Genomic DNA, 23268 nt, shown 5'->3' with positions numbered 1-23268 from the left:
AACGTTTTTTATGTCCGAATATAGTCGTCCAATATATCGATCTTTACGTCTCGACCATTTCGAGACTCCTCGTCATGTCCCCGATCTCATCCGGGACTCCGAACTACCTTCGGTACATCAAAACACATAACTCATAATATAAATTGTCACCGAACGTTAAGCGTGCAGACCCTACGGGTTCGAGAACTATGTAGACATGACCGAGACACATCTCCGTTCAATAACTAATAGCGGAACCTGGATGCTGATATTGGCTCCCACATATTCTACGAAGATCTTTATCGGTCAAACCGCATAACAACATACGTTATTTCCTTTGTCATCGGTATGTTCCTTGCCCGAGATTCGATCGTCGGTATCTCAATACCTAGTTCAATCTCATTACCGGCAAGTCTCTTTACTCGTTCCGTAATGCATCATCCCGCAACTAACTCATTAGTCACATTGCTTGCAAGGCTTATAGTGATGTGCATTACCGAGAGGGCCCAGAGATACCTCTCTGACAATCGGAGTGACAAATCCTAATCTCGAAATACGCCAACTCAACAAGTACCTTCGGAGACACCTGTAGAGCATCTTTATAATCACTCAGTTGCGTTGTGATGTTTGGTAGCACACAAAGTGTTCCTCCGATAAACGGGAGTTGCATAATCTCATAGTCATAGGAACATATATATGTCATGAAGAAAGCAATAGCAACATACTAAACGATTAAGTGCTAAGCTAAAGGAATGGGTCAAGTCAATCACATCATTCTCTAATGATGTGATCCCGTTAATCAAATGACAACTCATGTCTATGGTTAGGAAACACAACCATCTTTGATTCAACGAGCTAGTCAAGTGGAGGCATACTAGTGACATTGTGTTTGTCTATGTATTCACACATGTACTAAGTTTTCGGTTAATACAATTATAGCTTGAATAATAAACATTTATCATGAAATAAGGAAATAAATAAAAAAATTATTACTGCATCTAGGGCATATTTCCTTCAGTCTCCCACTTGCACTAGAGTCAATAATCTAGTTCACATCATCATGTGATTATCACCAATATTCACATCTGTATGTGACCGACACCCAAAAGGGTTTACTAGAGTCAATAATCTAGTTCACATCGCTATGTGGTTAACACCCAAAGAGTACTAAGGTGTGATCATGTTTTGCTCGTGAGAGAAGTTTAGTCAACGGGTCTGTCACATTCAGAGCCGTATGTATTTTGCAAAATATTCTATGTCTACAATGGTCTGCACGGAGCTACTCTAGCTAATTGCTCCCACTTTCAATATGTATCCAGATTGAGAATTAGAGTCATCTGGATTAGTGTCAAAACTTGCATCGACGTAACTCTTTATGACGAACATCTTGTCACCTCCATAATCGAGAAACATATCCTTATTCCACTAAGGATAATTTTGACCAATGTCCAGTGATCTACTCCTAGATCACTATTGTACTCCCTTGCCAAACCAGGGCAGGGTATACAATAGGTCTGGTGCATAGCATGTCATACTTTTATAGAACCTATGACTGAGGCATAGGGAATGACGTTCATTCTCTTTCTATTTTCTGCCGTGGTCGGGATTTGAGTCTTACTCAATTTCACACCTTTGCAACACATGCAAGAACTCTTTCTTTGACTGTTCCATTTTGAACTACTTCAAAATCTTGTCAAGGTATGTACTAATTGAAAATCTTATCAAGCGTCTTAATCTATCTCAATAGATCTTGATGCTCAATATGTAAGTAGCTTTACTGAGGTCTTTCTTTGAAAAACTCCTTTCAAATACTCCTTTATGCTTTCCAGAAAATTCTACATTAGTTCTGATCAACAATATGTCATTCACATATATTTATCAGAATGTTGTAGTGCTCTCACTCACTTTCTTGTAAATACAGGCTTCACCGCAAGTCTGTATAAAACTATATGCTTTGATCAACTCATCAAAGCGTATATTCCAACTCCGAGATGCTTGCACCAGTCCATAGATGGATCGCTGGAGCTTGCACATTTTGTTAGCACTTTTAGGATTGACAAAACCTTCTGGTTGCATCATGTACAACTCTTTTTTAAGAAATCCATTAAGGAATGTAGTTTTGACATCCATTTGCCAAATTTCATAAAATGCGGCAATTGCTAACATGATTCGGACAGACTTTTAAGAATCGATACGAGTGAGAAAATCTCATCATATTCAACACCTTGAACTTGTCGAAAACCTTTCTCGACAATTCAAGTTTGTAGATAGTAACACAACTATCAGCGTCCGCCTTTCTCTTGAAGATCCATTTATTTCTATGGCTTACCGATCATCAGGCAAGTCAACCAAAGTCCACACTTTGTTCTCATACATGGATCCCATCTCAGATTTCATGGCCTCAAGCCATTTCGCGGAATCTGGGCTCATCATCACTTCCTCATAGTTCGTAGGTTCATCATGGTCAAGCAACATGACCTCCAGAACAGGAGTACCGTACCACTCTGGTGCGGATCTTACTCTGGTTGACCTACGAGGTCTGGTAGTAAATTGATCCGAAGTTTCATGATCATCATCATTAACTTCCTCACTAATCGGTGTAGGCATCGCTGGAACTGGTTTCTGTGATGAACTACTTTCCAATTCGGGAGAAGGTACAATTACCTTATCAAGTTCTACTTTCCTCCCACTCACTTCTTTCGAGAGAAACTCCTTCTCTAGAAAGGATCCATTCTTAGCAACGAATATCTTGCCTTCGGATTTGTGATAGAAGGTGTACCCAACAGTTACTTTTCGGTAGCCTATGAAGACGCACTTCTCCGATTTGAGTTCTAGCTTATCAAGTTGAAGATTTTTCATATAAGCATCGCAGACCCAAACTTTAAGAAACGACAGCTTAGGTTTCTTGCTAAACCACAGTTCATACGGTGTCGTCTCAACAGATTTTGATGGTGCCCTTTTTAACGTGAATGCAGCTGTCTCTAATGCATAACCCCAAAACGATAGTGGTAAAATCGGTAAGAGACATCATAGATCGCACCATATCTAATAAAGTACGGTTATGATGTTCAGACACACCATTAGGCTGCGGTGTTCCGGATGGCGTGAGTAGTGAAACTATTTCACATTATTTTAACTGAAGGCCAAACTTCGTAACTCAAATATTTTTCCTCTGCGATCATATCGTAGAAACTTTTATTTTCTTGTTACGATGATTCTCCACTTCACTCTGAAATCCTTTGAACTTTTCAAATGTTTTAGACTTGTGTTTCATCAAGTAGATATACCCATATCTGCTCAAATCATTTGTGGAGGTCAGAAAATAACGATACTTGCCATGAGCCTTAACACTCATCGGACTGCATACATCAGTATGTATTATATCCAATAAGTCAGTTGCTCGCTCCATTGTTCCGGAGAACGGAGTCTTAGTCATCTTGCCCATGAGGCATGGTTCGCAAGCATCAAGTGATTCCAAAAGCCCATCAGCATGGAGTTTTTTCATGCGCTTTACACCAATATGATCTAAACGGCAGTGCCACAAATAAGTTGCACTATCATTATTAACTTTGCATCTTTTGGCTTCAATATTATGAATATGTGTATCACTATGATCGAGATCCAACAAACTATTTTCATTGGGTGTATGACCATCAAAGGTTTTATTCATGTAAACAGAACAACAATTATTCTTTGACTTTAAATGAATAACCGTATTGCAATAAACATGATCAAATCATATTTATACTCAATGCAAACACCAAATAACACTTATTTAGGTTCATTACTAATCTCGAAAGTATAGGGAGTGTGCGATGATGATTACATCAATCTTGGAACCACTTCCAACACACATCGTCACTTCACCCTTAACTAGTATCTGTTTATTTTGCAACTCCCGTTTCGAGTTACTACTATTAGCAACTGAACCAGTATCAAATACCGAGGGGTTGCTATAAACACTAGTAAATACACATCAATAACATGTATATCAAATATACTTTTATTCACTTTGCCATCCTTCTTATCCGCCAAATACTTGGGGCAGTTTCGCTTCTAGTGACCAGTCTCTTTGCAGTAGAAGCACTCAGTTTCTGGCTTAAGTCCAGACTTGGGCTTCTTCACTTGAGCAGCAACTTGCTTGTCGTTCTTATTGAAGTTCCCCTTCTTCCCTTTGCCCTTTTCTTGAAACTAGTGGTCTTTGTCAACCATCAACACTTGATGCTCTTTCTTGATTTCTACCTTCGCCGATTTCATCATCACGAAGAGCTTGGGAATCGTTTCCGTTATCCCTTGCATATTATAGTTCATCACGAAGTTCTAGTAACTTGGTGATGGTGACTAGAGAACTCTGTCAATCACTATCTTATCTGGAAGATTAACTCCCACTTGATTCAAGTGATTGTAGTGCCCAGACATTCTGAGCACATGCTCACTAGTTGAGCAATTCTCCTCCATCTTTTAGGCAAAGTACTTGTCAAAGGTCTCATACCTTTCGACACGGAAATGAGTATGAAATACCAATTTCAACTCTTGGAACATCTTATATGCTCTGTGGCGTTCAAAACAATTTTGAAGTCCCGGTTCTAAGACGTAAAGAATGGTGCACTAAATTATCAAGTAGTCATCATACCGAGCTTTGTCAAACGTTCATAACGTCTGCATCTGCTCCTGCAATTGGTCTGTCACCTAGCGGTGCATCAAGGACAAAAATTTTCTATGCAGTAATGAGGATAATCCTCAGATCACGGATCCAATCCGCATCATTGCTACTAACATCTTTCAACATATTTTTCTGTAGGAACATATCAAAAATAATAAACGAGGAGCAGCATTGCGAGCTATTGATCTACAACATAGTTATGCAAATACTATCAGGACTAAGTTCATGATAAATTAAAGTTCAGTTAATCATATTACTTAAGAACTTCCACTTAGATAGACATCCCTCTAGTCATCTAAATGATCACGTGATCCAAATCAACTAAACCATGTCCGATCATCACATGAGATGGAGTAGTTTTCAATGGTGAACATCACTATGTTGATCATATCTACTATATGATTCACGCTCGACCTTTCGGTCTCCAGTGTTCCGAGGCCATATCTGCATATGCTAGGCTCGTCATGTTTAACCCGAGTATTCTGCGTGTGCAAAACTGTCTTACACCCGTTGTATTTGAACGTAGAGCTTATCACACCCGATCATCACGTGGTGTCTCGGCACAAAGAACTGTCGCAATGGTGCATACTCAGGGAGAACACTTATACCTTGAAATTTTAGTAAGGGATCATTTTATAAAGCTACCGTCGAACTAAGCAAAATAAGATGTATAAAAGATAAACATCACATGCAATCAAAAATATGTGACATGATATGGCCATCATCATCTTGTGCCTTTGATCTCCATCTCCAAAGCATCGTCATGTTCTCCATCGTCACCGGCATGACACTATGATCTCCATCATCTTGATCTATATCAATGTGTCGTCACATTGTCGTCTCGCCAACTATTGCTCTTGCAACTATTGCTATCGCATAGCGATAAAGTAAAGCAATTATTTGGCGCTTGCATCTTATGCAATAAAGATGCAACCATAAGGCTTCTGTCAGTTGCCGATAACTTCAACAAAACATGATCATCTCATACAACAACTTATATCTCATCACGTCTTGACCATATCACATCACAACATGCCCTGCAAAAACAAGTTAGACGTCCTCTAATTTTTTGTTGCAAGTTTTACGTGGCTGCTACGGGCTGAGCAAGAACCGTTCTTACCTACGCATCAAAACCACAACGATATTTCGTCAAGTTAGTGCTATTTTAACCTTCGCAAGGACCGGGTATAGCCACACTCGATTCAACTAAAATTGGAGAAACTGACACCCACCAGCCACCTGTGTGCAAAGCACGTCGGTAGAGCCAGTCTCGCGTAAGTGTACGCGTAATGTCGGTCCGGGCGCTTCATCCAACAAGACCGCCGAATCAAAGTATGACATGCTGGTAAGCAGTATGACTTGTATCGCCCATAACTCACTTGTGTTCTACTCGTGCATATAACATCTACACATAAACTTGGCTCGGATGCCACTGAAGGGGAAAGTAGTAATTTTAAAAAAATTCCTACGCACACGCAAGATCATGGTGATGCATAACAACGAGAGGGGAGAGTGTGTCCACGTACCCTCGTAGACCGAAAGCGGAAGCGTTAGCACAACGCGGTTGATGTAGTCGTACGTCTTCACGATCTGACCGATCCATGTAATGAACGTACGGCACCTCCGAGTTCAGCACACGTTTAGCTCGATGACGTCCCGCGAACTCCGATCCAGCAGAGCTTCATGGGAGAGTTTCGTCAGCACGACGGCGTGATGACGGTGATGATGTTGCTACCGACGCAGGGCTTCCCGTAACCACCGCTATGATATGACCGAGGTGGAATATGGTGGAGGGGGGCATCGCACACGGCTGGGAGAGATCAACAGATCAACTTATGTGTCTTGGGGTGCCCTCCTGCCCCCGTATATAAAGGAGCAAGGGGGAGGCCGGCCGGCCCTATAGGTCGCGCCAGGAGGAGGAGTCCTCCTCCTAGTGGGAGCAGGACTCCCCCTTTCCAAGTCCCACTAGGAGGGGGAGGAAGGAGAGGGGGAGGAGAACGAAAGAGGGGGCGCAGCCCCTCCCCTAGTCCAATTCGGACTAGGCCCATGGGGGACGCGCGGCCAGCTCTCGTGGCTTCTTCTCTTTTTCACCTAAACCCCACTAAGGCCCATATGTATTCCCGTACTCCCGTAACACCACCGGTACTCCGAAAATACCCGAATCACTCGAAACCTTTCCAATGTCCGAATATAGTCGTACAATATATCGATCTTTACGTCTCGACCATTTCGAGACTCCTCGTCATGTCCCCTATCTCATCTGGGACTCCGAACTACCTTCGGTACATCAAAACACATAACTCATAATATAAATCGTCACCGAACGTTAAGCATGCGGACCCTACGGGTTCGAGAACTATGTAGACATGACCGAGACACATCTCCGGTCAATAACCAATAGCGGAACCTGGATGCTCATATTGGCTCCCATATATTCTACGAAGATCTTTATCGGTCAAACCGCATAACAACATACGTTATTCTCTTTGTCATCGGTATGTTACTTGCCCGAGATTCGATCGTCGGTATCTCAATACCTAGTTCAATCTCGTTACCGGCAAGTCTCTTTACTCGTTCCGTAATGCATCATCCCGCAACTAACTCATTAGTCACATTGCTTGCAAGGCTTATAGTGATGTGCATTACGGAGAGGGTCCAGAGATACCTCTCCAACAATCGGAGTGACAAATCCTAATCTCGAAATACGCCAACTCAACAAGTACCTTCAGAGACACCTGTAGAGCATCTTTATAATCACCCAGTTACCTTGTGACGTTTGGTAGCACACAAAGTGTTCCTCCGGTAAATGGGAGTTGCATAATCTCATAGTCATAGGAACATGTATAAGTCATGAAGAAAGCAATAGCAACATACTAAACGATCAAGTGCTAAGCTAACGGAATGGGTCAAGTCAATCACATCATTCTCTAATGATGTGATCCCGTTAATCAAATGACAACTCATGTCTATGGTTAGGAAACACAGCCATCTTTGATTCAACGAGCTAGTCAAGTAGAGGCATACTAGTGACATTGTGTTTGTCTATGTATTCACACATGTACTAAGTTTCCGGTTAATACAATTATAGCATGAATAATAAACATTTATCATGAAATAAGGAAATAAATAATAACTTTATTATTGCCTCTAGGGCATATTTCCTTCATGTAATTACCCAGAATTATTATCAGGAGAGTTTGTGCAAAACCACAATACACACTGATTGGGAAACCAGAGTTACAAAACAAGCAATACACAGTACTATGTGAAATTAATGAACTAGTACTACTCTTCGATAAAAACAAGATTACATGGCATTATGAATTGATGATTAGTAGCAAGATCGGTCAGGATAAATTTTATTTTTTCAAGGAAAAATAGTGAATGAGAAAGCATAACAAGCTTTAAGCTTCCAGATGTGCCAATTAGTTAATTGTTTCTGATGGTTTCACTATCTCTTACCGCAGCTACTGCCACTTTCCAATTATTAGAAACTATTACAAGCACATAATCGTAGTTAGCATTTAGCGATGGCCAGGCATGAAAGCAATAGTTATATTCCTGTTCTAGGTTCAATGTAACCTAGTAATAATAAGAAGTCAGGTCACAATAAGATCACCCGACCAACAAAAGAAACAACAACACAATGTATTGTTATATATCTAGTTCAATCCTTGCTCATAGGAACAATATTACCGCAATCACAAGCCGAAAGGAACTTCATGGAATCCAACTAAAACAAACTAAATGGACTACTTTTGCTTGTGCAATGTAGACAGGGAGGTATTACCTGCAGTATAGAAATTCGAGTAGGGGTAAAAGGTGCCATAAGATATGCTGTTATTAGTTATCACAATATGTTTGCTCTGCATTAAATCAAGTTGGAGCATGAATTGGCCAATAATCGTAGAGAGAACAATCACATTTGTGTCCTCATCATACCCAATGAAAAATGCAAAATCCAATTTCCTTGGAAACATCCCCTCTAGTGGAATGGTTTTCCGCAACAACAACCATTCGACAATACCATTGCAATTGGATTTCCTCTCCCATAATTGGATGGTCAGGTTCAACAAAACAGCGAGGCCAAGTCCACCATCCTCCATTCGTAAGAGCTGAAAATACCCATCGGGACCACGGCAATCTACTGGCTTCTCGATCACATCAAGGCTCTGAGTTTTGAAATCTAAAACAAAGATACCACCTTGAGAAATCAACCAGCAAAGTGCATTCCTGCCTAGGATGTTGGGCCTTATTAACACAGAACTTCTATTTGTTATCACGGTCGAGAAAACATCTCCCCAAACACGAGAGGCTGAGTCATGGACAGAACAAAATGCATGTGTATTGTGTCCACCACAGCAGACCAAAACCAATTTAAATGGGCTCGAGAAGCAATCTCCATGGACATGCCCATCATCGGCATCAGCACACAACACCGCGCCATGCCAGGTACACAAATACCCCGGTAAGGCATCGTCGAGCCCTTGTGGAAAAGGCACGATGTGTTGTTCGCTAGTGAGGGGATCCCACACGACAGTCTCAGGCACCCGGCCATCGATTAGGACAGCGAGGCCGTGGCGACAGCCCCTGAAGACCCCGTAGTCATTGTAGGGTATGGCGCTCTTGGGCAGGGAGAAACGGGCAGCAGGGATGCGGTCGGGCGAGCCCATGATGGGAGTGAAGCAGTTAGCACACCCGTTGAAGAAGCCGAGAAGAGGGGGCTTCTGGTGGTGCTTGCGGAAGCGTTTGTGGAACACAGGGTCGGAGAGGATGCTGCCCCAGCGCTTGGAGACGGCAGACGCGCGGGGTAGGGAGGACGGCTTGGGAGGGAGACGGACGAGGATCTCGATTAGCAGGTTGTCATCGTCGAGCACCTTGGACACGGGGAGTGCCGGCGGCATGGAACGCTGCAGCCTCCTGTCGTTCACACGCGGCCAGCTGGGAATGGGAACGGCCCTGGCATGAAAATAAATGTGATCAATCGGCACACATATGCATATCCATCAAGCATAGCATAGCATAGCATGCAGAAAGTAAGTACTCCCTCCATTCCAAAATTCTTGTCTTACATTTGTCTAGATACGGATGCATCTAATACTATAATGTGACTTGATACATCCGTATTTAGACAAATTTAAGACAAGAATTTTGGGATGGAGGAAGTAGTACACTGCACAAAAATGGTGAGGGGGAGGAACTGGATGGGGAATTTTACCCTTGGGCCTTGGCCATGCCATCCACACACGCCGATCCAGCAATGGGGTCGGCTCTGACACCAAAAGAAAACGAAATCAATCAACTGGTTGCCAGAATCCAACACACATATGCACATGAGAACATCCATCCAGCATATATAGCATACAAAAAGTAAGTGGTGCACTGCGCAAAATGAAGAGGGAGCGGATCTGGATGGGGAATCTTACTCTTGGCCTTGGGGAATCTCTGCAGCGGGATCCATCATCTCGTCTCCTCTCTCTCTCAGTTGCTGAAGCAGGAGAGGAATGTTAGGGTTTGGTTAGGAGGGGAAAATCTGGCTAGGGTTTCCTACTTAGGAAAAAATTAAGAAGAGAAAAGAAGAATGGGAGTAGATTGGGTTGCCTGACCTCGAATCGCCGGTGGTTGGCTGCCGGTGCCGGGGACGGAGCGGCGGGGTGAGGTCGCCGGCGGCTCCGCTCCTCCTTTATCTCTCGGGCCAGCTTTATTTTTTTGAGGCAAATCTCTCGGGCCAGCTGAGTGAGAGTGGAGAGTGGGGACTGAGGAACGAGGAGTGAGGGGAGAGTTGTAATATTGGGCCATCCAAGTCCAGCCCAATCAGTGCCATGTTAACCAAAAAGGAAACGTTTCCAGCCGGCAGTCCGGCCGAAGACCCGTGATCGCTTTCGATCATGGGTCTAGAGATCCCCCGCGCTGGACACAGGTAGGCCCACACATCATCCTTTTTTCCAAACAACCTTATCTTCTTGCCGCATCGTCTCCTTTGTTCCCCTCGCAGCCTTCTTTCTTCCTTGCAACGAACAACAAAGCTTTGATGTTTGCTACCAGCTGCTTGCACGGGTGCTTCAAACGGCAGGGGTCGAGGACAATGTAAAGATGACCGGCGGTGCTGGAACTGCTGTCGTCATCAAACTGCAAGGTTGCCTGCTGCTAGGAGAGCGGAGATGCAGTTGCCTGCTGCCATGGCCGGAAGCGTGTGTGTACAAGTTTTGCAACCGTGATCTAAAAAAGCTTCAACCGCAGTTGAAAAAAGCTTCAACCATAGATAAAAAAGCTTCAATCGACACTGCCCATCATGGAGGACTGCGGCCTCGTGCCGGCGGCGATGATGATTTGCTGCAACCGGTGTCATTTTTGCTACGACCGATGCTTTTTTTTGCTACATCCATTCAACGACACATTTTTGCTACCATGGGAAGCTGCATCCGGCTGTATGTTTCCTTGATAGAGCTACGTCCCCGTGACTGGCGGAGAGGGTTATTTGCTGCAAAGGTCGTCGGCTTTTGCTACGACCGACGAGGAAATTTGCTACATCCATTAATGGCGCAGATGTGACGCCGGACGACAGGGACAGTGATTTTGCTGCAACCACCGCTGTTGTTTGCTACTATTAGCGAAGTTTTTTGCTACATCCATCTAAATGGCGTCGATTGGGTGGCCTTCGTTTGTGCAACCCTGGGCAGCGAGCATCGACGACGACGGTGAGAATTGCGGCTGGCGGCACCGTGGTGCTGTGATGGACGTGATACGACTGCGACGGCTAGGTGCTGCAAGGATAGGGACGTTGGGCGTTTTGCTACGATGATGACAGCGTCCTGCCGGAACAGGCGAGGACGGTGTGCTGCGACGGGGAGCACCGGCGACAAGGACGGCGAGCACCAGCGACGAGGGCGGTGACCGGCGGCGAGGCAAGCGGGCGAGGATGGCCGGCGAGCTGGCTAGACATCTTCGAAGGATCACGGGCTGGACTTGGCGCCATGCCTTTTTCCTTCGTATTCTTAACGAATCAGTTATGGGAAGGAAGAGCATCGCACGGCTGTAACCGTCCAAATCGTGCCGGTGCGGTGCGACCGGCCGAAATTTCGGCCGGCGCGCCGGCGCCTAGTACTCCCCTAACGAAAAAGGGCCCATGATGTTCTATCCGCTGCTATGCGGTGAGAGCGTGATCCGCTGCTATGCTGTTTTTTTCCTTTTTCCTTTCTAATCTAATCATCCCCTGATTTTAAGGAGATGGGGCCGGACCTTATTTTGCTGCAATCAAATCAAGCCACGTTCGTGGTAGCATGGATGGGCGCACGCGTGGGGAGCAGGCAAGTCTCGCATACTTGTTCGCCGAGTTCATAATGTAGGTACTTCGCAAAGTTTCCGCCACATGGCACGCGCCGTCTCCGTCCAGCCCGTCAAGTGCTTTTTTTTTGCCGAGTCCCCGTTTCAGCACTCGACAAAGAGTTTGCCGAGTCCCCGTGTTCTAGTTCTAGGCAAACCTAGCTGCCGGCGGGATCCGGGCCGAGGTCCCTGGGCCGAGAACTATACTCGGCAAAGTCATAGCCGAGTTGGAAACGGCTTTGGCCAAATATTTGTTGGTGTCTAGCCTACTCACCGGACCACGGCGATCACCGAGACAAGAAGATTTCAAGAGAGGAGGGACACAGAGGATTTCCACGCGCCGCTCGAACACCTTGCCGCACGGACGGCTCCTGTGTATTTCCGGTGAGCTCGAACTCCACCACCTGAGCTACAACACACGGGTGGCGAGGGTTTATATACGCGCACACTGGCACGTCACACCGCGCACTCGACGCACCCCCCCTCGCGCACTCCCCACGTCCCTGCGCTCCCCGGCCCGCACTCCCAATGCGCACGCACGCGATCGACGCAACCAGGTCTAGCTCCCGACGCGGTCCACACCCGACCCTATTGCGCCAACTAATACACACACACGCCTTCATGCCACACACGCACGCACACACACCTACGCCACGGACCCGCCGCGCCTGACACGTCCAGCACGCGCCTGACGCATTTGACACGAGCGCCGCGGCTTATTGCCTAACACACGCGCCCTAAGTCAAGGCTCAGAACAACCCGGCGTCCTCGACGACGTCGTCCACGAGCAGGGCTCGCTCCGCCGCCGGCGCCTTCTTGAGTTGCGGGCAATCGCGCTTGAAATGCTCTCGTTGGCCGCACTTGTAGCACCTTCCCCGCCGGTTGCCGCCGAATGGAAGCTTCGCTGCGCACGTCGTCGTTGTCCCGCGCTCCGCCTTGACGCTGCTCCCGCGCCCGCCATTGCACCGCCGTGTACAGCAGCTCGCCGCCTGCCCGCGCTGACGCAGGCGCTCGTCGAACGCCTTCAGGCGCCCGAGCGCGTCCTCGAACAACAGCGTCAAGAGGTCGCAGAACTGCTCCATCCCGGCGACCGCCGCGTACAGGCAATCCGAGACGCAGTCCAGCAGCTTCTTCACTGTCGCCGCGTCATCGAGAGTCGATCCCAGCCCGGCGTAGCGCGCCGCCATGCCACTGATTTTGCCCGCGAAGGCGTCCAGCGACTCACCACCGTCCATCCGCAGGAGCTCGAACTCGCTGCGCAACGTGCCCAGTCGCGCCGCCCTCACGCAATCGGCCCCGACGAACCGGGCCTTGAGACTACTCCATATCTCCGCCGCTGTCTTCTTCGCGGCCACCTGCAGCAGCAGATCATCGGCGAGCGCTCGCAACAGATAAGCCCACACCGGCTTATCCTTCTTGGCGATCACGGCCGACGCCGCGTCCTCCGGTGGCACGACCGCTTCCCAGAGCCCGGCGGCGTCCAGGTCGGCCTCCAGTGATGTAGTTCTCCCCTGTTAGCACGGGCACCGGCTGCGACATCGAGCCACCATAGCCGCCAGCATACGGGACAAGGGCCATGGCCAGCGACCTCCCTCTCAATCATCGCTCTGATACCAATTGTTGGTGTCTAGCCTACGCACCGGACCACGGCGATCACCGGAGACAAGAAGATTTCAGGAGAGGAGGGACACAGAGTATTTCCAGGCGCTCGAACACCTTGCCGCACGGACGGCTCCTGTGTATTTCCGGTGAGCCCGAACTCACGGGCGGCGAGGGTTTATATACACGCAAACTGGCGTGTCACACCGCGCACTCGACGCCCCCCCCCCCCCCCTCGCGCACTCCCCAAGTCCCTGCGCTCCCCGGCCCGCACTACCGATGCGCACGCACGCGATCGACGCGACTAGGTCCACCGCCCGACGCGGTCCACACCCGAGCCTACTGCGCCAACTAATACACAGACACGCCTTCGTGCCACACACGCACGCACAGACGCCTACGCCACGGACCCGCCGCGCCCGACACGTCCAGCGCGCGCCCATACACGCGCCTGACGCATCTGACATGAGCGCCGCGGCTTATTGCCCAACAGTATTTCCGGCACTCAGTAAAGTAGTAAGTTCCAGTAGTAATCGTCCGATATATTGCAGTAAAAATGGTAGCAATTTACAGGTCAAGTCAAGTTAGGAAGTATGTAAATAGATACACACTGACAACATGAGAGCAAATATTTTGTTAGAAGATCATAATCAGCTGTCCCTTTTGAGTACAAACTGTAGCTACAAGTTCTATCTTTTCTCCTGGAAATAGAGACATATACAGAGAATTTGGATGCTTCAGCAAAGGTTTCCTTGGATTTGGATGCTCAGGGTGAGCGTGGTTCCTGTTGATCAGGGTGAGCGTGGTTCCTCCAGCTTCAGCAAAGGTTTCCTTCGATTTGGATGCTCATGAATTTGGCGCTGCAAGTCTTGCTTGAGTTCGTCGCTGTATGATCCCTTTAGCCACACTTCCTTGAGGTAATTTAGGTTCTCTAGCCTAGAAATCCGCAAGGACGACCCACTAGAGCACTGAACCTTGAGCACAGCCACCCAAAGGTTTAGGTCAAAAGTAAGCTCTAATCTTGTGGTGCAATCAATCTCGAGGAACGGGTACTTATGTAGAGGGACTACATCTATCCAGAAAGAAAGTTCGTCTATATCCCGTTGCGTTAATATGGTCAGCCCAAAATCGAGCTTTCTGATATTCTGAACCTGCTTCACCCAGACTGGGGATATTTGGACATGCCCGTACGCCTTAAGGCTCTTGAGGGTCTTGGGTGGTTCACAAATGTCACTGAAACGAGCAAAGATACCCTCCTTATCCTCTTCAACTCGCACTGATAGTGACTCCAGATGGCCATGACCTGAGATGACTGAACAGAACTCCTGCCAGTTCTCCCGGTTGATGCCGGACACGCCGAGCTTGCGTAATTGGGTAAGCTTCTTAAGCACCTCAAGGATGGCCTTCCCACCTGAAACACTGATATTGACAACGCCAAGAGTATGCAAAGCTGTCATGTTTCCAATCCCTGCAGGAACCTTAACACCACCATTATCATATCGGAGTTTGCGGAACTTGGGCAACCAACTGGATACCAAAGTACGTGGCCTTCTCCATGGTGTTGTTGATGTCCGGACATCATCTCCAACTAAAGCTTCTTGGACTCTGGCTGCGTTGTCATTGTTCGCCAGTGTTGTTGTTGTTTGGACTACGTCTGTTCCTGGTAAGCTGACAACTATGTCATCACCTTCACCCGATGTTTTTTTGGTGCCGGCACGAATGTATGTCAGCTTCTGTAGCTTCATGATGCCTCGTGGCAGTGTGAGTACAGAGGTGCCTCTCACATCCAGAGTCTGCAATTGTATCAGGCCACACAATGATACTGGTAGGTGGCTAATATTTTTGTGCCCTCGTAGGGAGAGGAACTTAAGGCGAGGCAGTAGCTTCACAATTTGCTCAAGATCATCATTTGTCACATTCAATGCGTCCTCCAAATCCAACACCCGTACCAGCCTCATCTTTTCAGAGATGAGGGAGGATTTCCAATTACCAAACACTGTCAAAGACCTTAGCCGTGAGACATCGATGCCCTTGAATACAACATCATCTCTGTCCCAGCTACTCCTTATGGTGAGGTGTTGTCCTGCATACTGCGAGTTGAGGCTACAATGCCCATCCAGTGCAAAGACAAGGTTATCTTCCATTGGCCGTGAGATGATATATTCATGGAAGAAAGCATTAACCTGGCACATGACATTGGTCTCTAGATGTTGGATTATGCTCAAGCCGACAAGCTCAGAAAACAACCTTTCCCCATTCTCCTCGGCTATCTTATCAGATGTGTCCCTAGAGTAACCTTCCGCCATCCACCGCCGTAGCAAACGCCTCCGTCTGATGTTGTGTTTTGCTGGGAAAACTGACATATAGAAGATACATGGCTTGACTGAATCGGAACAAGCATCAAAGTAAGACTGCATCCAAGCAAATAACCCCCTTAAGCTATGGAATTTTGGAACCTTCTCTAGGGTTCTCATAAAGTCATGATTCAACAAATCTTTTACTTTTTCTTCAAAAATGTCCACAGGTTCATCTCCTGAAGGAGTTATTTCTTTGGCGATGACTTCGCCTATAGCAACGATAACTTTGAGTATCCCGCCACACTTGGCTACCATACGTTCAGAGAGCATTTTCTCATCTGCAGTCAATTCCTTGCCATCCCAAGTTATCTGAAATAAAGAACAACAGTTGATGTTCGGAACAATATTCACTTAAGTATTAAAATAGCACCAATAATTTAATTTGATTCGATCAGGAAAATTAATAACTCAAGTTCTTCCTTTCAAACAAACAAGTGATACTCACAAAGGATAACTTAATTAAAAGGCGATGGGTAGGCAGCTCACGATGTTGTTTTTGTGATCATGATGAAACAATACAACACTTATTTCTTGATTGTCCACTTGCCAAATTACTTTGGAGAACGATTCATATAGCCTTCAACATTAGCCCTCCAGTTCATATTGCGTCTTTGTTAGGGACATGGTTAGCTGGAGTTGAGCAGAGTACTGCGGCTCGTATTCGGATTGGAATATGTGCACTATTATGTGCTATATGGAACTGCAGAATGACATGATTGTTAACAGACAACACACTTTAACTTTCTTGCAGGTTATCTTCAGGGCTACAGCTTGGATCCGTACGTGGTCCTTACTCACTCCTATGGACTCCAGGGAGCCTTTGGTTACTGGGTGCAACCAATGGAAGATGCTAGCTCGGGCTATATTCAACCGGTTCGGATGGCGTTCGCATAATAGGATAGGAGTCTAGGGAGCTTATCCTTCTTATTACCATATCGGTTGATCGTGTCATCATGTTATTTCCCTTTTGTTTACTTTGTTATGCTCCGTTTGCGAGCTGTAAGACATTTTTGACGACTTTGTCCGGATTATTAATAATATGGCTGCATGCATCTTCGTGATGCAGAGGCCTGGGGCATTGCCTCCATTTTCAAAAACAAAACAAAAAACAAAAAAAAAGTTCTTCCTTTCAGATGGGGAAATCAGAAATTAAATTCAAATACGGAATGTGTTTCCTATGGCAACCATCGCTGAAACCAGATGTTTCAAAATATAAGGGTTGTATAACTTGTATGGGTTTGCTCATTCCATCTACATACAGTATATTGTTTGCATTTTTGGGACCGATGGTTTTTCCAAACCGAGCTCAGACTTAGATTAATGCAACAACATGAATGCGTGATGCAAATCCCAAGGTTTCATTGGTGGTCTAGCTGTGGTCCATGGCATGTCGCATAATCACAGTACTCTGGTGCGCTTGGATCCATCTTTTGCGGGCGAGCTTGATGGTCAGCTTCTCCATAGTGCTCTCCTCCCTCCATTGACTCTTCCGCTAAACAAATCTTGCCTCAGCAACTCCAAACATCGAGATGATTATCCAGATTGCATGGCTCGTACACGTGTATTTAGCCTAAAATATAAAAACCAATCTATACGAGATACAAAAGAGGATTCGACTGAGCCAAAGGATTGAACAAGAAGTGGAGCTTCTGGTGGAGACAGATAAATCTTCATCTACATCCCTAATATATTTGACGGCGTTTGGGGCACCTAGGTTGATTGCCTTTAGATGCGCCCTGTTGTAATGGTATGTTTGTTAGCGGGTTTTTCCTTCGAAGATTTTACGGTGATTGGGGCACTACTGGGAGTACTTTCGGGTATTTGCCCCTCCGATTTTTATTAGCCGTCCGATCTGGTGGGGCAGTTTATTATGCCAACCTTTACTGTATATTGTTTTTCAAACCTTTTCCATCTACATACGGTATATTGTTTGCATTTTTATTAGGTGTACGGGTCCATATATCCAATTAGTGATTATGTCATCCAATCGGAGCAGTTCTCAGCGTGATCCGAGATAAGTTGGTTGACGCATATTTACATGTGCGTGTTGCCAAGGACTTGTGGGAGGCACTCGAATCTAAATTGGGGGCCACCGAAGCTGGGAGCGAAATATATATTATAGAGAAGTTCCACGATTACAAGATGGTTGAAAACCGTCCTTTACTGGAGCAGGCTTATGAGATAATATGCATTGTTAAGGAGCTTGAGCTTCTTAAGTGCGAGTTACCGGGCAAGTTTTTCGCGGGCTGCATAATCGCTAAGCTCCCTAATTCCTGGAGGAACTTTGCTACCACTCTGAAACATAGAGGCATGAATTCTCAGTGGAGGATGTCATTGGACATCTGAATGTTGAGCAGAACTCGAGAGCAATGGACTCGAACGGGAAAGCGGTCGAAGGAACTTCTATCGCCAACATGGTGAACCAGAGGAACTTCAACTCCCACAAGTCTAAGCGAAAGAACGGTGTCCAACACAATACTGACTTTAAGAAGAAAGGCAAGAAGACCTATACGAAGAACAAGAAGGATGAGAGCTGCTTTACATGTCGTTCGGTTGAACATTGGGCCAACAAGTGCCCAAACAAGTACAAAATGCCAGGACAGGACTCCAAGTCTGTCCACATGATTTTGGGCAACAATGATAATGGGTACGGTAATTTATTTACTGTTTTTTCAGTGTTTCAGCCCACTGATTGGTGGTGGACACAGGTGCGGGTGTTCATGTGTGTGCTGACATTTCATTGTTTTCTTCTTACCAGGTCAAATGCCACAGGTCTGTATTGATGGGGAATGGCGCTAGTGCCTCTGTTCATGGTGTTGGCATGGTCGATCTGAAGTTTACTTCGGGAATGATCGTGCAGCTAAAGAATATGCAGCATGTCCCCGCCCTCAAGAAGAACCTCGTTAGTGGCTCCCTTCTATGTAGAGAAGGGTTTAAGTTGGTTTTCGAGTATAATAAATTAGTTGTTACGAAATATGGACTCTTTGTTGGAAAAGGTTATGAGAGAGGAGGGATGTTCCGCCTTTCCGTCGCAGATTTTTTTAATAAAGTCGTGAACCATATTCATTCGAATTTTAATGAATCTGAAATTTTGCATTCACGTCTTTGTCACATCAGTTTCGGTGTTAAGACGCAGTTAGCTAAGTTGGATTTAATCCCGAGTTTCACTTTAGCCAAAGGTTCTAAGTGTCCTTCATGTGTGCAAGCTAAGCAATCTCGTAAGCCTCACAAGGCTGCGGAGGAGAGACACTTGGAACCATTAGAACTCACACATTCTGACCTTTGTGAGATGAATGGTGTGTTGACTAAGGGTGGAAAGAAATACTTCATAACATTGATAGATGATTCCACTAGATATTGCTTTGTATATCGGTTAAATACTAAAGATGAGGCTCTACACTGCTTTAAAATCTATAACGCAGAAGTAGAGAATCAACTTGAAAAGAAAATTAAACAAGTCCGATCAGATCATGGTGGAGAGTACTTCTCGGGTGAGTTTGACTCTTTTTGTGCGGAACACGGTATTATTAATGAGAGGACGCCTCCCTATTCACCCCAGTCAAACGGGGTTGCCGAGCGGAAAAACCGTACAATAACTGATTTGGTTAACGCCATGTTAGATACATCGGGTTTATCCAAGGCATGGTGGGGGAGGCTATATTGACGGCATGTCATGTCCTGAATAAAGTTTGGACAAAGGATAATGAGATCACTCCCTATGAGAAATGGGCGAAGAGAAGGACAACACTCTCCTACTTGCGTACTTGGGGCCGTTTGGCGAAAGTGAATGTGCCGATCCCTAAAAAGGTAAGCTCGGACCAAAGACTGTGGACTGCGTTAATTTGGGCTACGCTAAGAATAGCGTTGGCTATAGATTTCTAGTAGTGAAATCTGAGGTACCTGAACAGAAGGTCGGTACAATTCTGGGGTCTAAGGATGCTACATTCTTTGAGGATATTTTTCCTATGAGAGATATACAAAACACTTCTAGATAGGAATCTGAAGAGACTCCCAAGCCTGCCATTCCTATGGAACATTATGAACAGACACATGATGAAAATCCTGAGGCGGATGATGAGGAAACCCTTGGTAGGGGCAAGAGACAAAGGAGTGCAAAGATCTTTGGTGATGATTTCTTTGTGTACCTCTTGGATGATATTCCCACTTTTATTGCAGAAGCGTATGCCTCTCCCGAAGCTGACTACTTGAAGGATGCAGTCCGTAGCGAGATGGATTCCATCATGGCTAACGGGACATGGGGGGTCACTGAAGGTCCCTATGGTTGCAAACCGTCGGGATGTAAGTGGGTGTTCAAAAAGAAGCTTAGGCCCGATGGTACAATTGAAAAGTACAAGGCTAGACTTGTGGCCAAGGGCTATGACCAGAAAGATGAGGAAGATTTCTTTGATACTTATTCACCTGTGGCCAGACTAACCACCATTAGAGTATTACTCTCGTTGACGGCCTCTCATGGTCTTCTCGTCCACCAGATGGATGTTAAGACGGCTTTCCTAAACGACGAGTTAGACAAGGAAATATACATGCAACAGCCATATGGCTTTGTGATAGATGGTCACGAAGGAAAAGTGTGTAGGTTGCTGAAATCTTTATATGGCCTGAAATAAACACCTAAGCAATGGCATGATAAGTTTAATACAATTCTGACATCTTTCGGCTTCGTTGTCAATGAATCTAACAAATGTGTATACTATCGTCATGGTGGGAGTGAAGGAGTTATACTGTGCTTGTATGTTGATAACATACTGATATTTGGAACCAACCTCAAAGTGATTGAGGAGGTGAAGTCATTTTTATATCAGAACTTTGCGATGAAGGACCTTGGTGTGGCTGATGTTATTTTGAACATCATGCTACTGAGAGATAATGAGGGTGGGATCACACATCTGCAATCCAATTATGTTGAGAAGGTGTTGAGTCGTTTTGGATATTCGTACTTCAAACCATCTCAGACACCATATGATCTCCTAGTGTGTTGATTCGAAAGTTCGAAGGCACAGCTAAGGATTAATTGAGATATCCTCAAATTATTGGTTCACTCATGTACCTAGTGAGCGCGAGGAGGCCTAACATTGTGTTTGCTGTTAGCAAACTGAGCCGGTTTGTTTCCAAACCGGGTGATGTACATTGGCACGCTATTGAAAGAGTTATGCGTTATCTGAGAGGTACTATGAACTATGGACTTCACTATACTGGATACCCGTCGGTACTTGAAGGGTATAATGATGGAAATTGGATCTCTGATGTTGATAAGATGAAGGCCACAACTGGGTATATGTTTACCCTTGAAGGTGACGCTGTTTCCTGGAAGTCTTGCAAGCAAACAATCTTAACGAGATCGACAATGGAAGCAGAATTAACAGCATTAGACACATCTGGTGTCGAAGCAGGATGGCTTCGAGATCTTTTGATGGACTTGCCATTTGTTGAGAAGCCGATTTCGGCTATCCTTATGAACTGTGACAATCAGACTTATCACCAAGCTGAAGGGTTCAAAGGACAACATGAAGTTCAACAAACACATAAGAATGATATTAAAATCTGTCAGAAAATTAAGAAACTCTGGAGTGATAGTGTTGGAATATGTCCAAACGGCTAAGAATCTGGCAGATTCCTTTATAAAAGGGCTATCGCGTGTTGTGATAGATAATGCATCGAGGGAGACGGGTATGAGACCCACATGAGTTGCCATGGTTGTAACCCAACCTATGTGATCGGACATCCCGTGAAGTAGGATCTAGGAAAACAAGCCAGTGGTGAACCGAGGAGAGTAACTATACTAACTCACTCTGTTGGAAATGTAATACTCTCGATAATGTATGGTAGGATGACTATTGTCTTAATGTGTTTCAAAGCATATGTAAGCAAGATGCTATCCTACGGAGCGATCTTTGGAGGAACACGCCTATATGAGCCTGACTGTTGGTAACAGTCTATGAGATTAGGTGATCTCTAGTAAGCTCATGAATAGGTCAGGAGTGTGACTTATATATATGCTCCACCCGAGGGGTCAGCCTTCCGTAGCCAAATACAACTAAGACATGTGGTGAATTTTTTTACGCCAAACTGACAATCCAAGGCATAATCCATTGTTCAGTTGTGAAGGAGTGTAGCTACTTGCTCTAGGTGAAGTTCAACCTTAACAGGTCTTCACTGAAACACTAGTATATCGAAACAATAGTTGAAACAAAGGACACAATAGGCCCTCAAGATCTGGTGGGAGATTTTTGATATATGAGGTGGGCTTTAGGCCCATCTAGCAATTTCTGAAAATCTCTAAGGGCCCATGTGGGTTTAGTTGGCACTGGGTGTTAGTCCCACCCCAAAAGTTGGAGAGGAGTTGAACCTCCTTATAAGGGTTTCTTTTCTACATGCTATTGGAGCTTGAGAATAGAAGAGACCCTCGCGTACTCCTCCTTTACCGCCCGCCTCGCCACGCCTCGTCACGACGCGCCGCGCCGCCGGAATGAGCTGAGCCGAGCTCACACATATGCGCTTATTTTAGCCAGTCAGTAACAGTGAGTTTTCTGACAGCCGGGCCACGATTTGAGACGTCGGATCGTGGGCTGTCACGGACGTGGATGTGGGTCGATCCCACGTCTCTCCACGCAGTTGTGCCTATATAAGGTGAGGTGTCTCCTAACCTTAGCCGCCACAAACAAATCTCATATGCTCCACGCGAACCGCCCACCGTCGTTCCTTTGCTGCTGTTGCCGCCAGTGTCTCCATCCCGTCTGCAGCGTAGACGGTCGACGGGAGAGCAGGTCTCCGAAATCCCTCCTCTTAGGATAATGTATGGGAGAGGGGCGATTAGGTTTTCGGAAAGCGACTGCTCTCCTTCGTTCGTCTACTTCCACTACGTCCGTGTCGCCCTCGCCATCACCATGTCCACCGACGTCGAACGTGCCGTCGCCGAGAAACTTGAAGCCGACAAAAAGGCCGCTGAGGATGCCGCTACTGCCACAGCCGCCGCAGCTTCTGCCTGGCCCATTGAAGGGTATAACTCGTTTATCCTGCTTCCGTTCATTACTGTCTTAGCCATACTAGTGTTATGCGTAGATGTATCTACCGTTAGCGTAGTCTGTGTTTTCGTGAACCAATATCAGCATGTTGTTAATTCTGTCAGTGCCATGCTAGTGATTTATTCATGGATTAAATTAGTCAAAAAATTGTCTATTTACTCAACAGACCCGATCTTGGGCAGGAGACTCAAACCGGGAGATGGGAGGGCTCGGGCGGATCAGCGTACAAAGAATCAGACGGGATTGCTCGGGCTGGAGTGCTTGGGTGGCTGTATCGAATCCGCTACGAGCTAGATCGAAAGTGGAC

The 23268-nt window shown here is 45.9% G+C and overlaps 2 protein-coding genes across 2 annotated transcripts in view; both read right to left on the bottom strand.

Moving 5' to 3' along the window:
• Nucleotides 1-8281: 8281 nt before the first annotated feature.
• LOC109738250 (F-box protein At5g03970-like) lies at nt 8282-9646 on the bottom strand. The gene has a single exon (XM_040393890.3). The coding sequence runs from the start codon at nt 9544-9546 to the stop codon at nt 8395-8397; it is 1152 nt and encodes a 383-aa protein (XP_040249824.3). The 5' UTR covers nt 9547-9646; the 3' UTR covers nt 8282-8394.
• A 4435-nt stretch (nt 9647-14081) lies between these two features.
• The window catches only part of LOC109738246 (uncharacterized), a 28001-nt gene continuing 18814 nt past the window's right edge, over nt 14082-23268 (bottom strand). The window contains exon 5 of the mRNA XM_020297347.4: nt 14082-16230. Coding sequence (XP_020152936.1) covers nt 14356-16230 — 1875 coding nt within the window. The 3' untranslated portion in view covers nt 14082-14355. The remainder of the gene's footprint in view (nt 16231-23268) is intronic.

The sequence above is a fragment of the Aegilops tauschii genome, chromosome 6 (assembly GCF_002575655.3).
Source record: "Aegilops tauschii subsp. strangulata cultivar AL8/78 chromosome 6, Aet v6.0, whole genome shotgun sequence".
Lineage (NCBI taxonomy): Eukaryota > Viridiplantae > Streptophyta > Magnoliopsida > Poales > Poaceae > Aegilops > Aegilops tauschii.
This window is presented reverse-complemented; position numbering and strand designations above follow the sequence as displayed.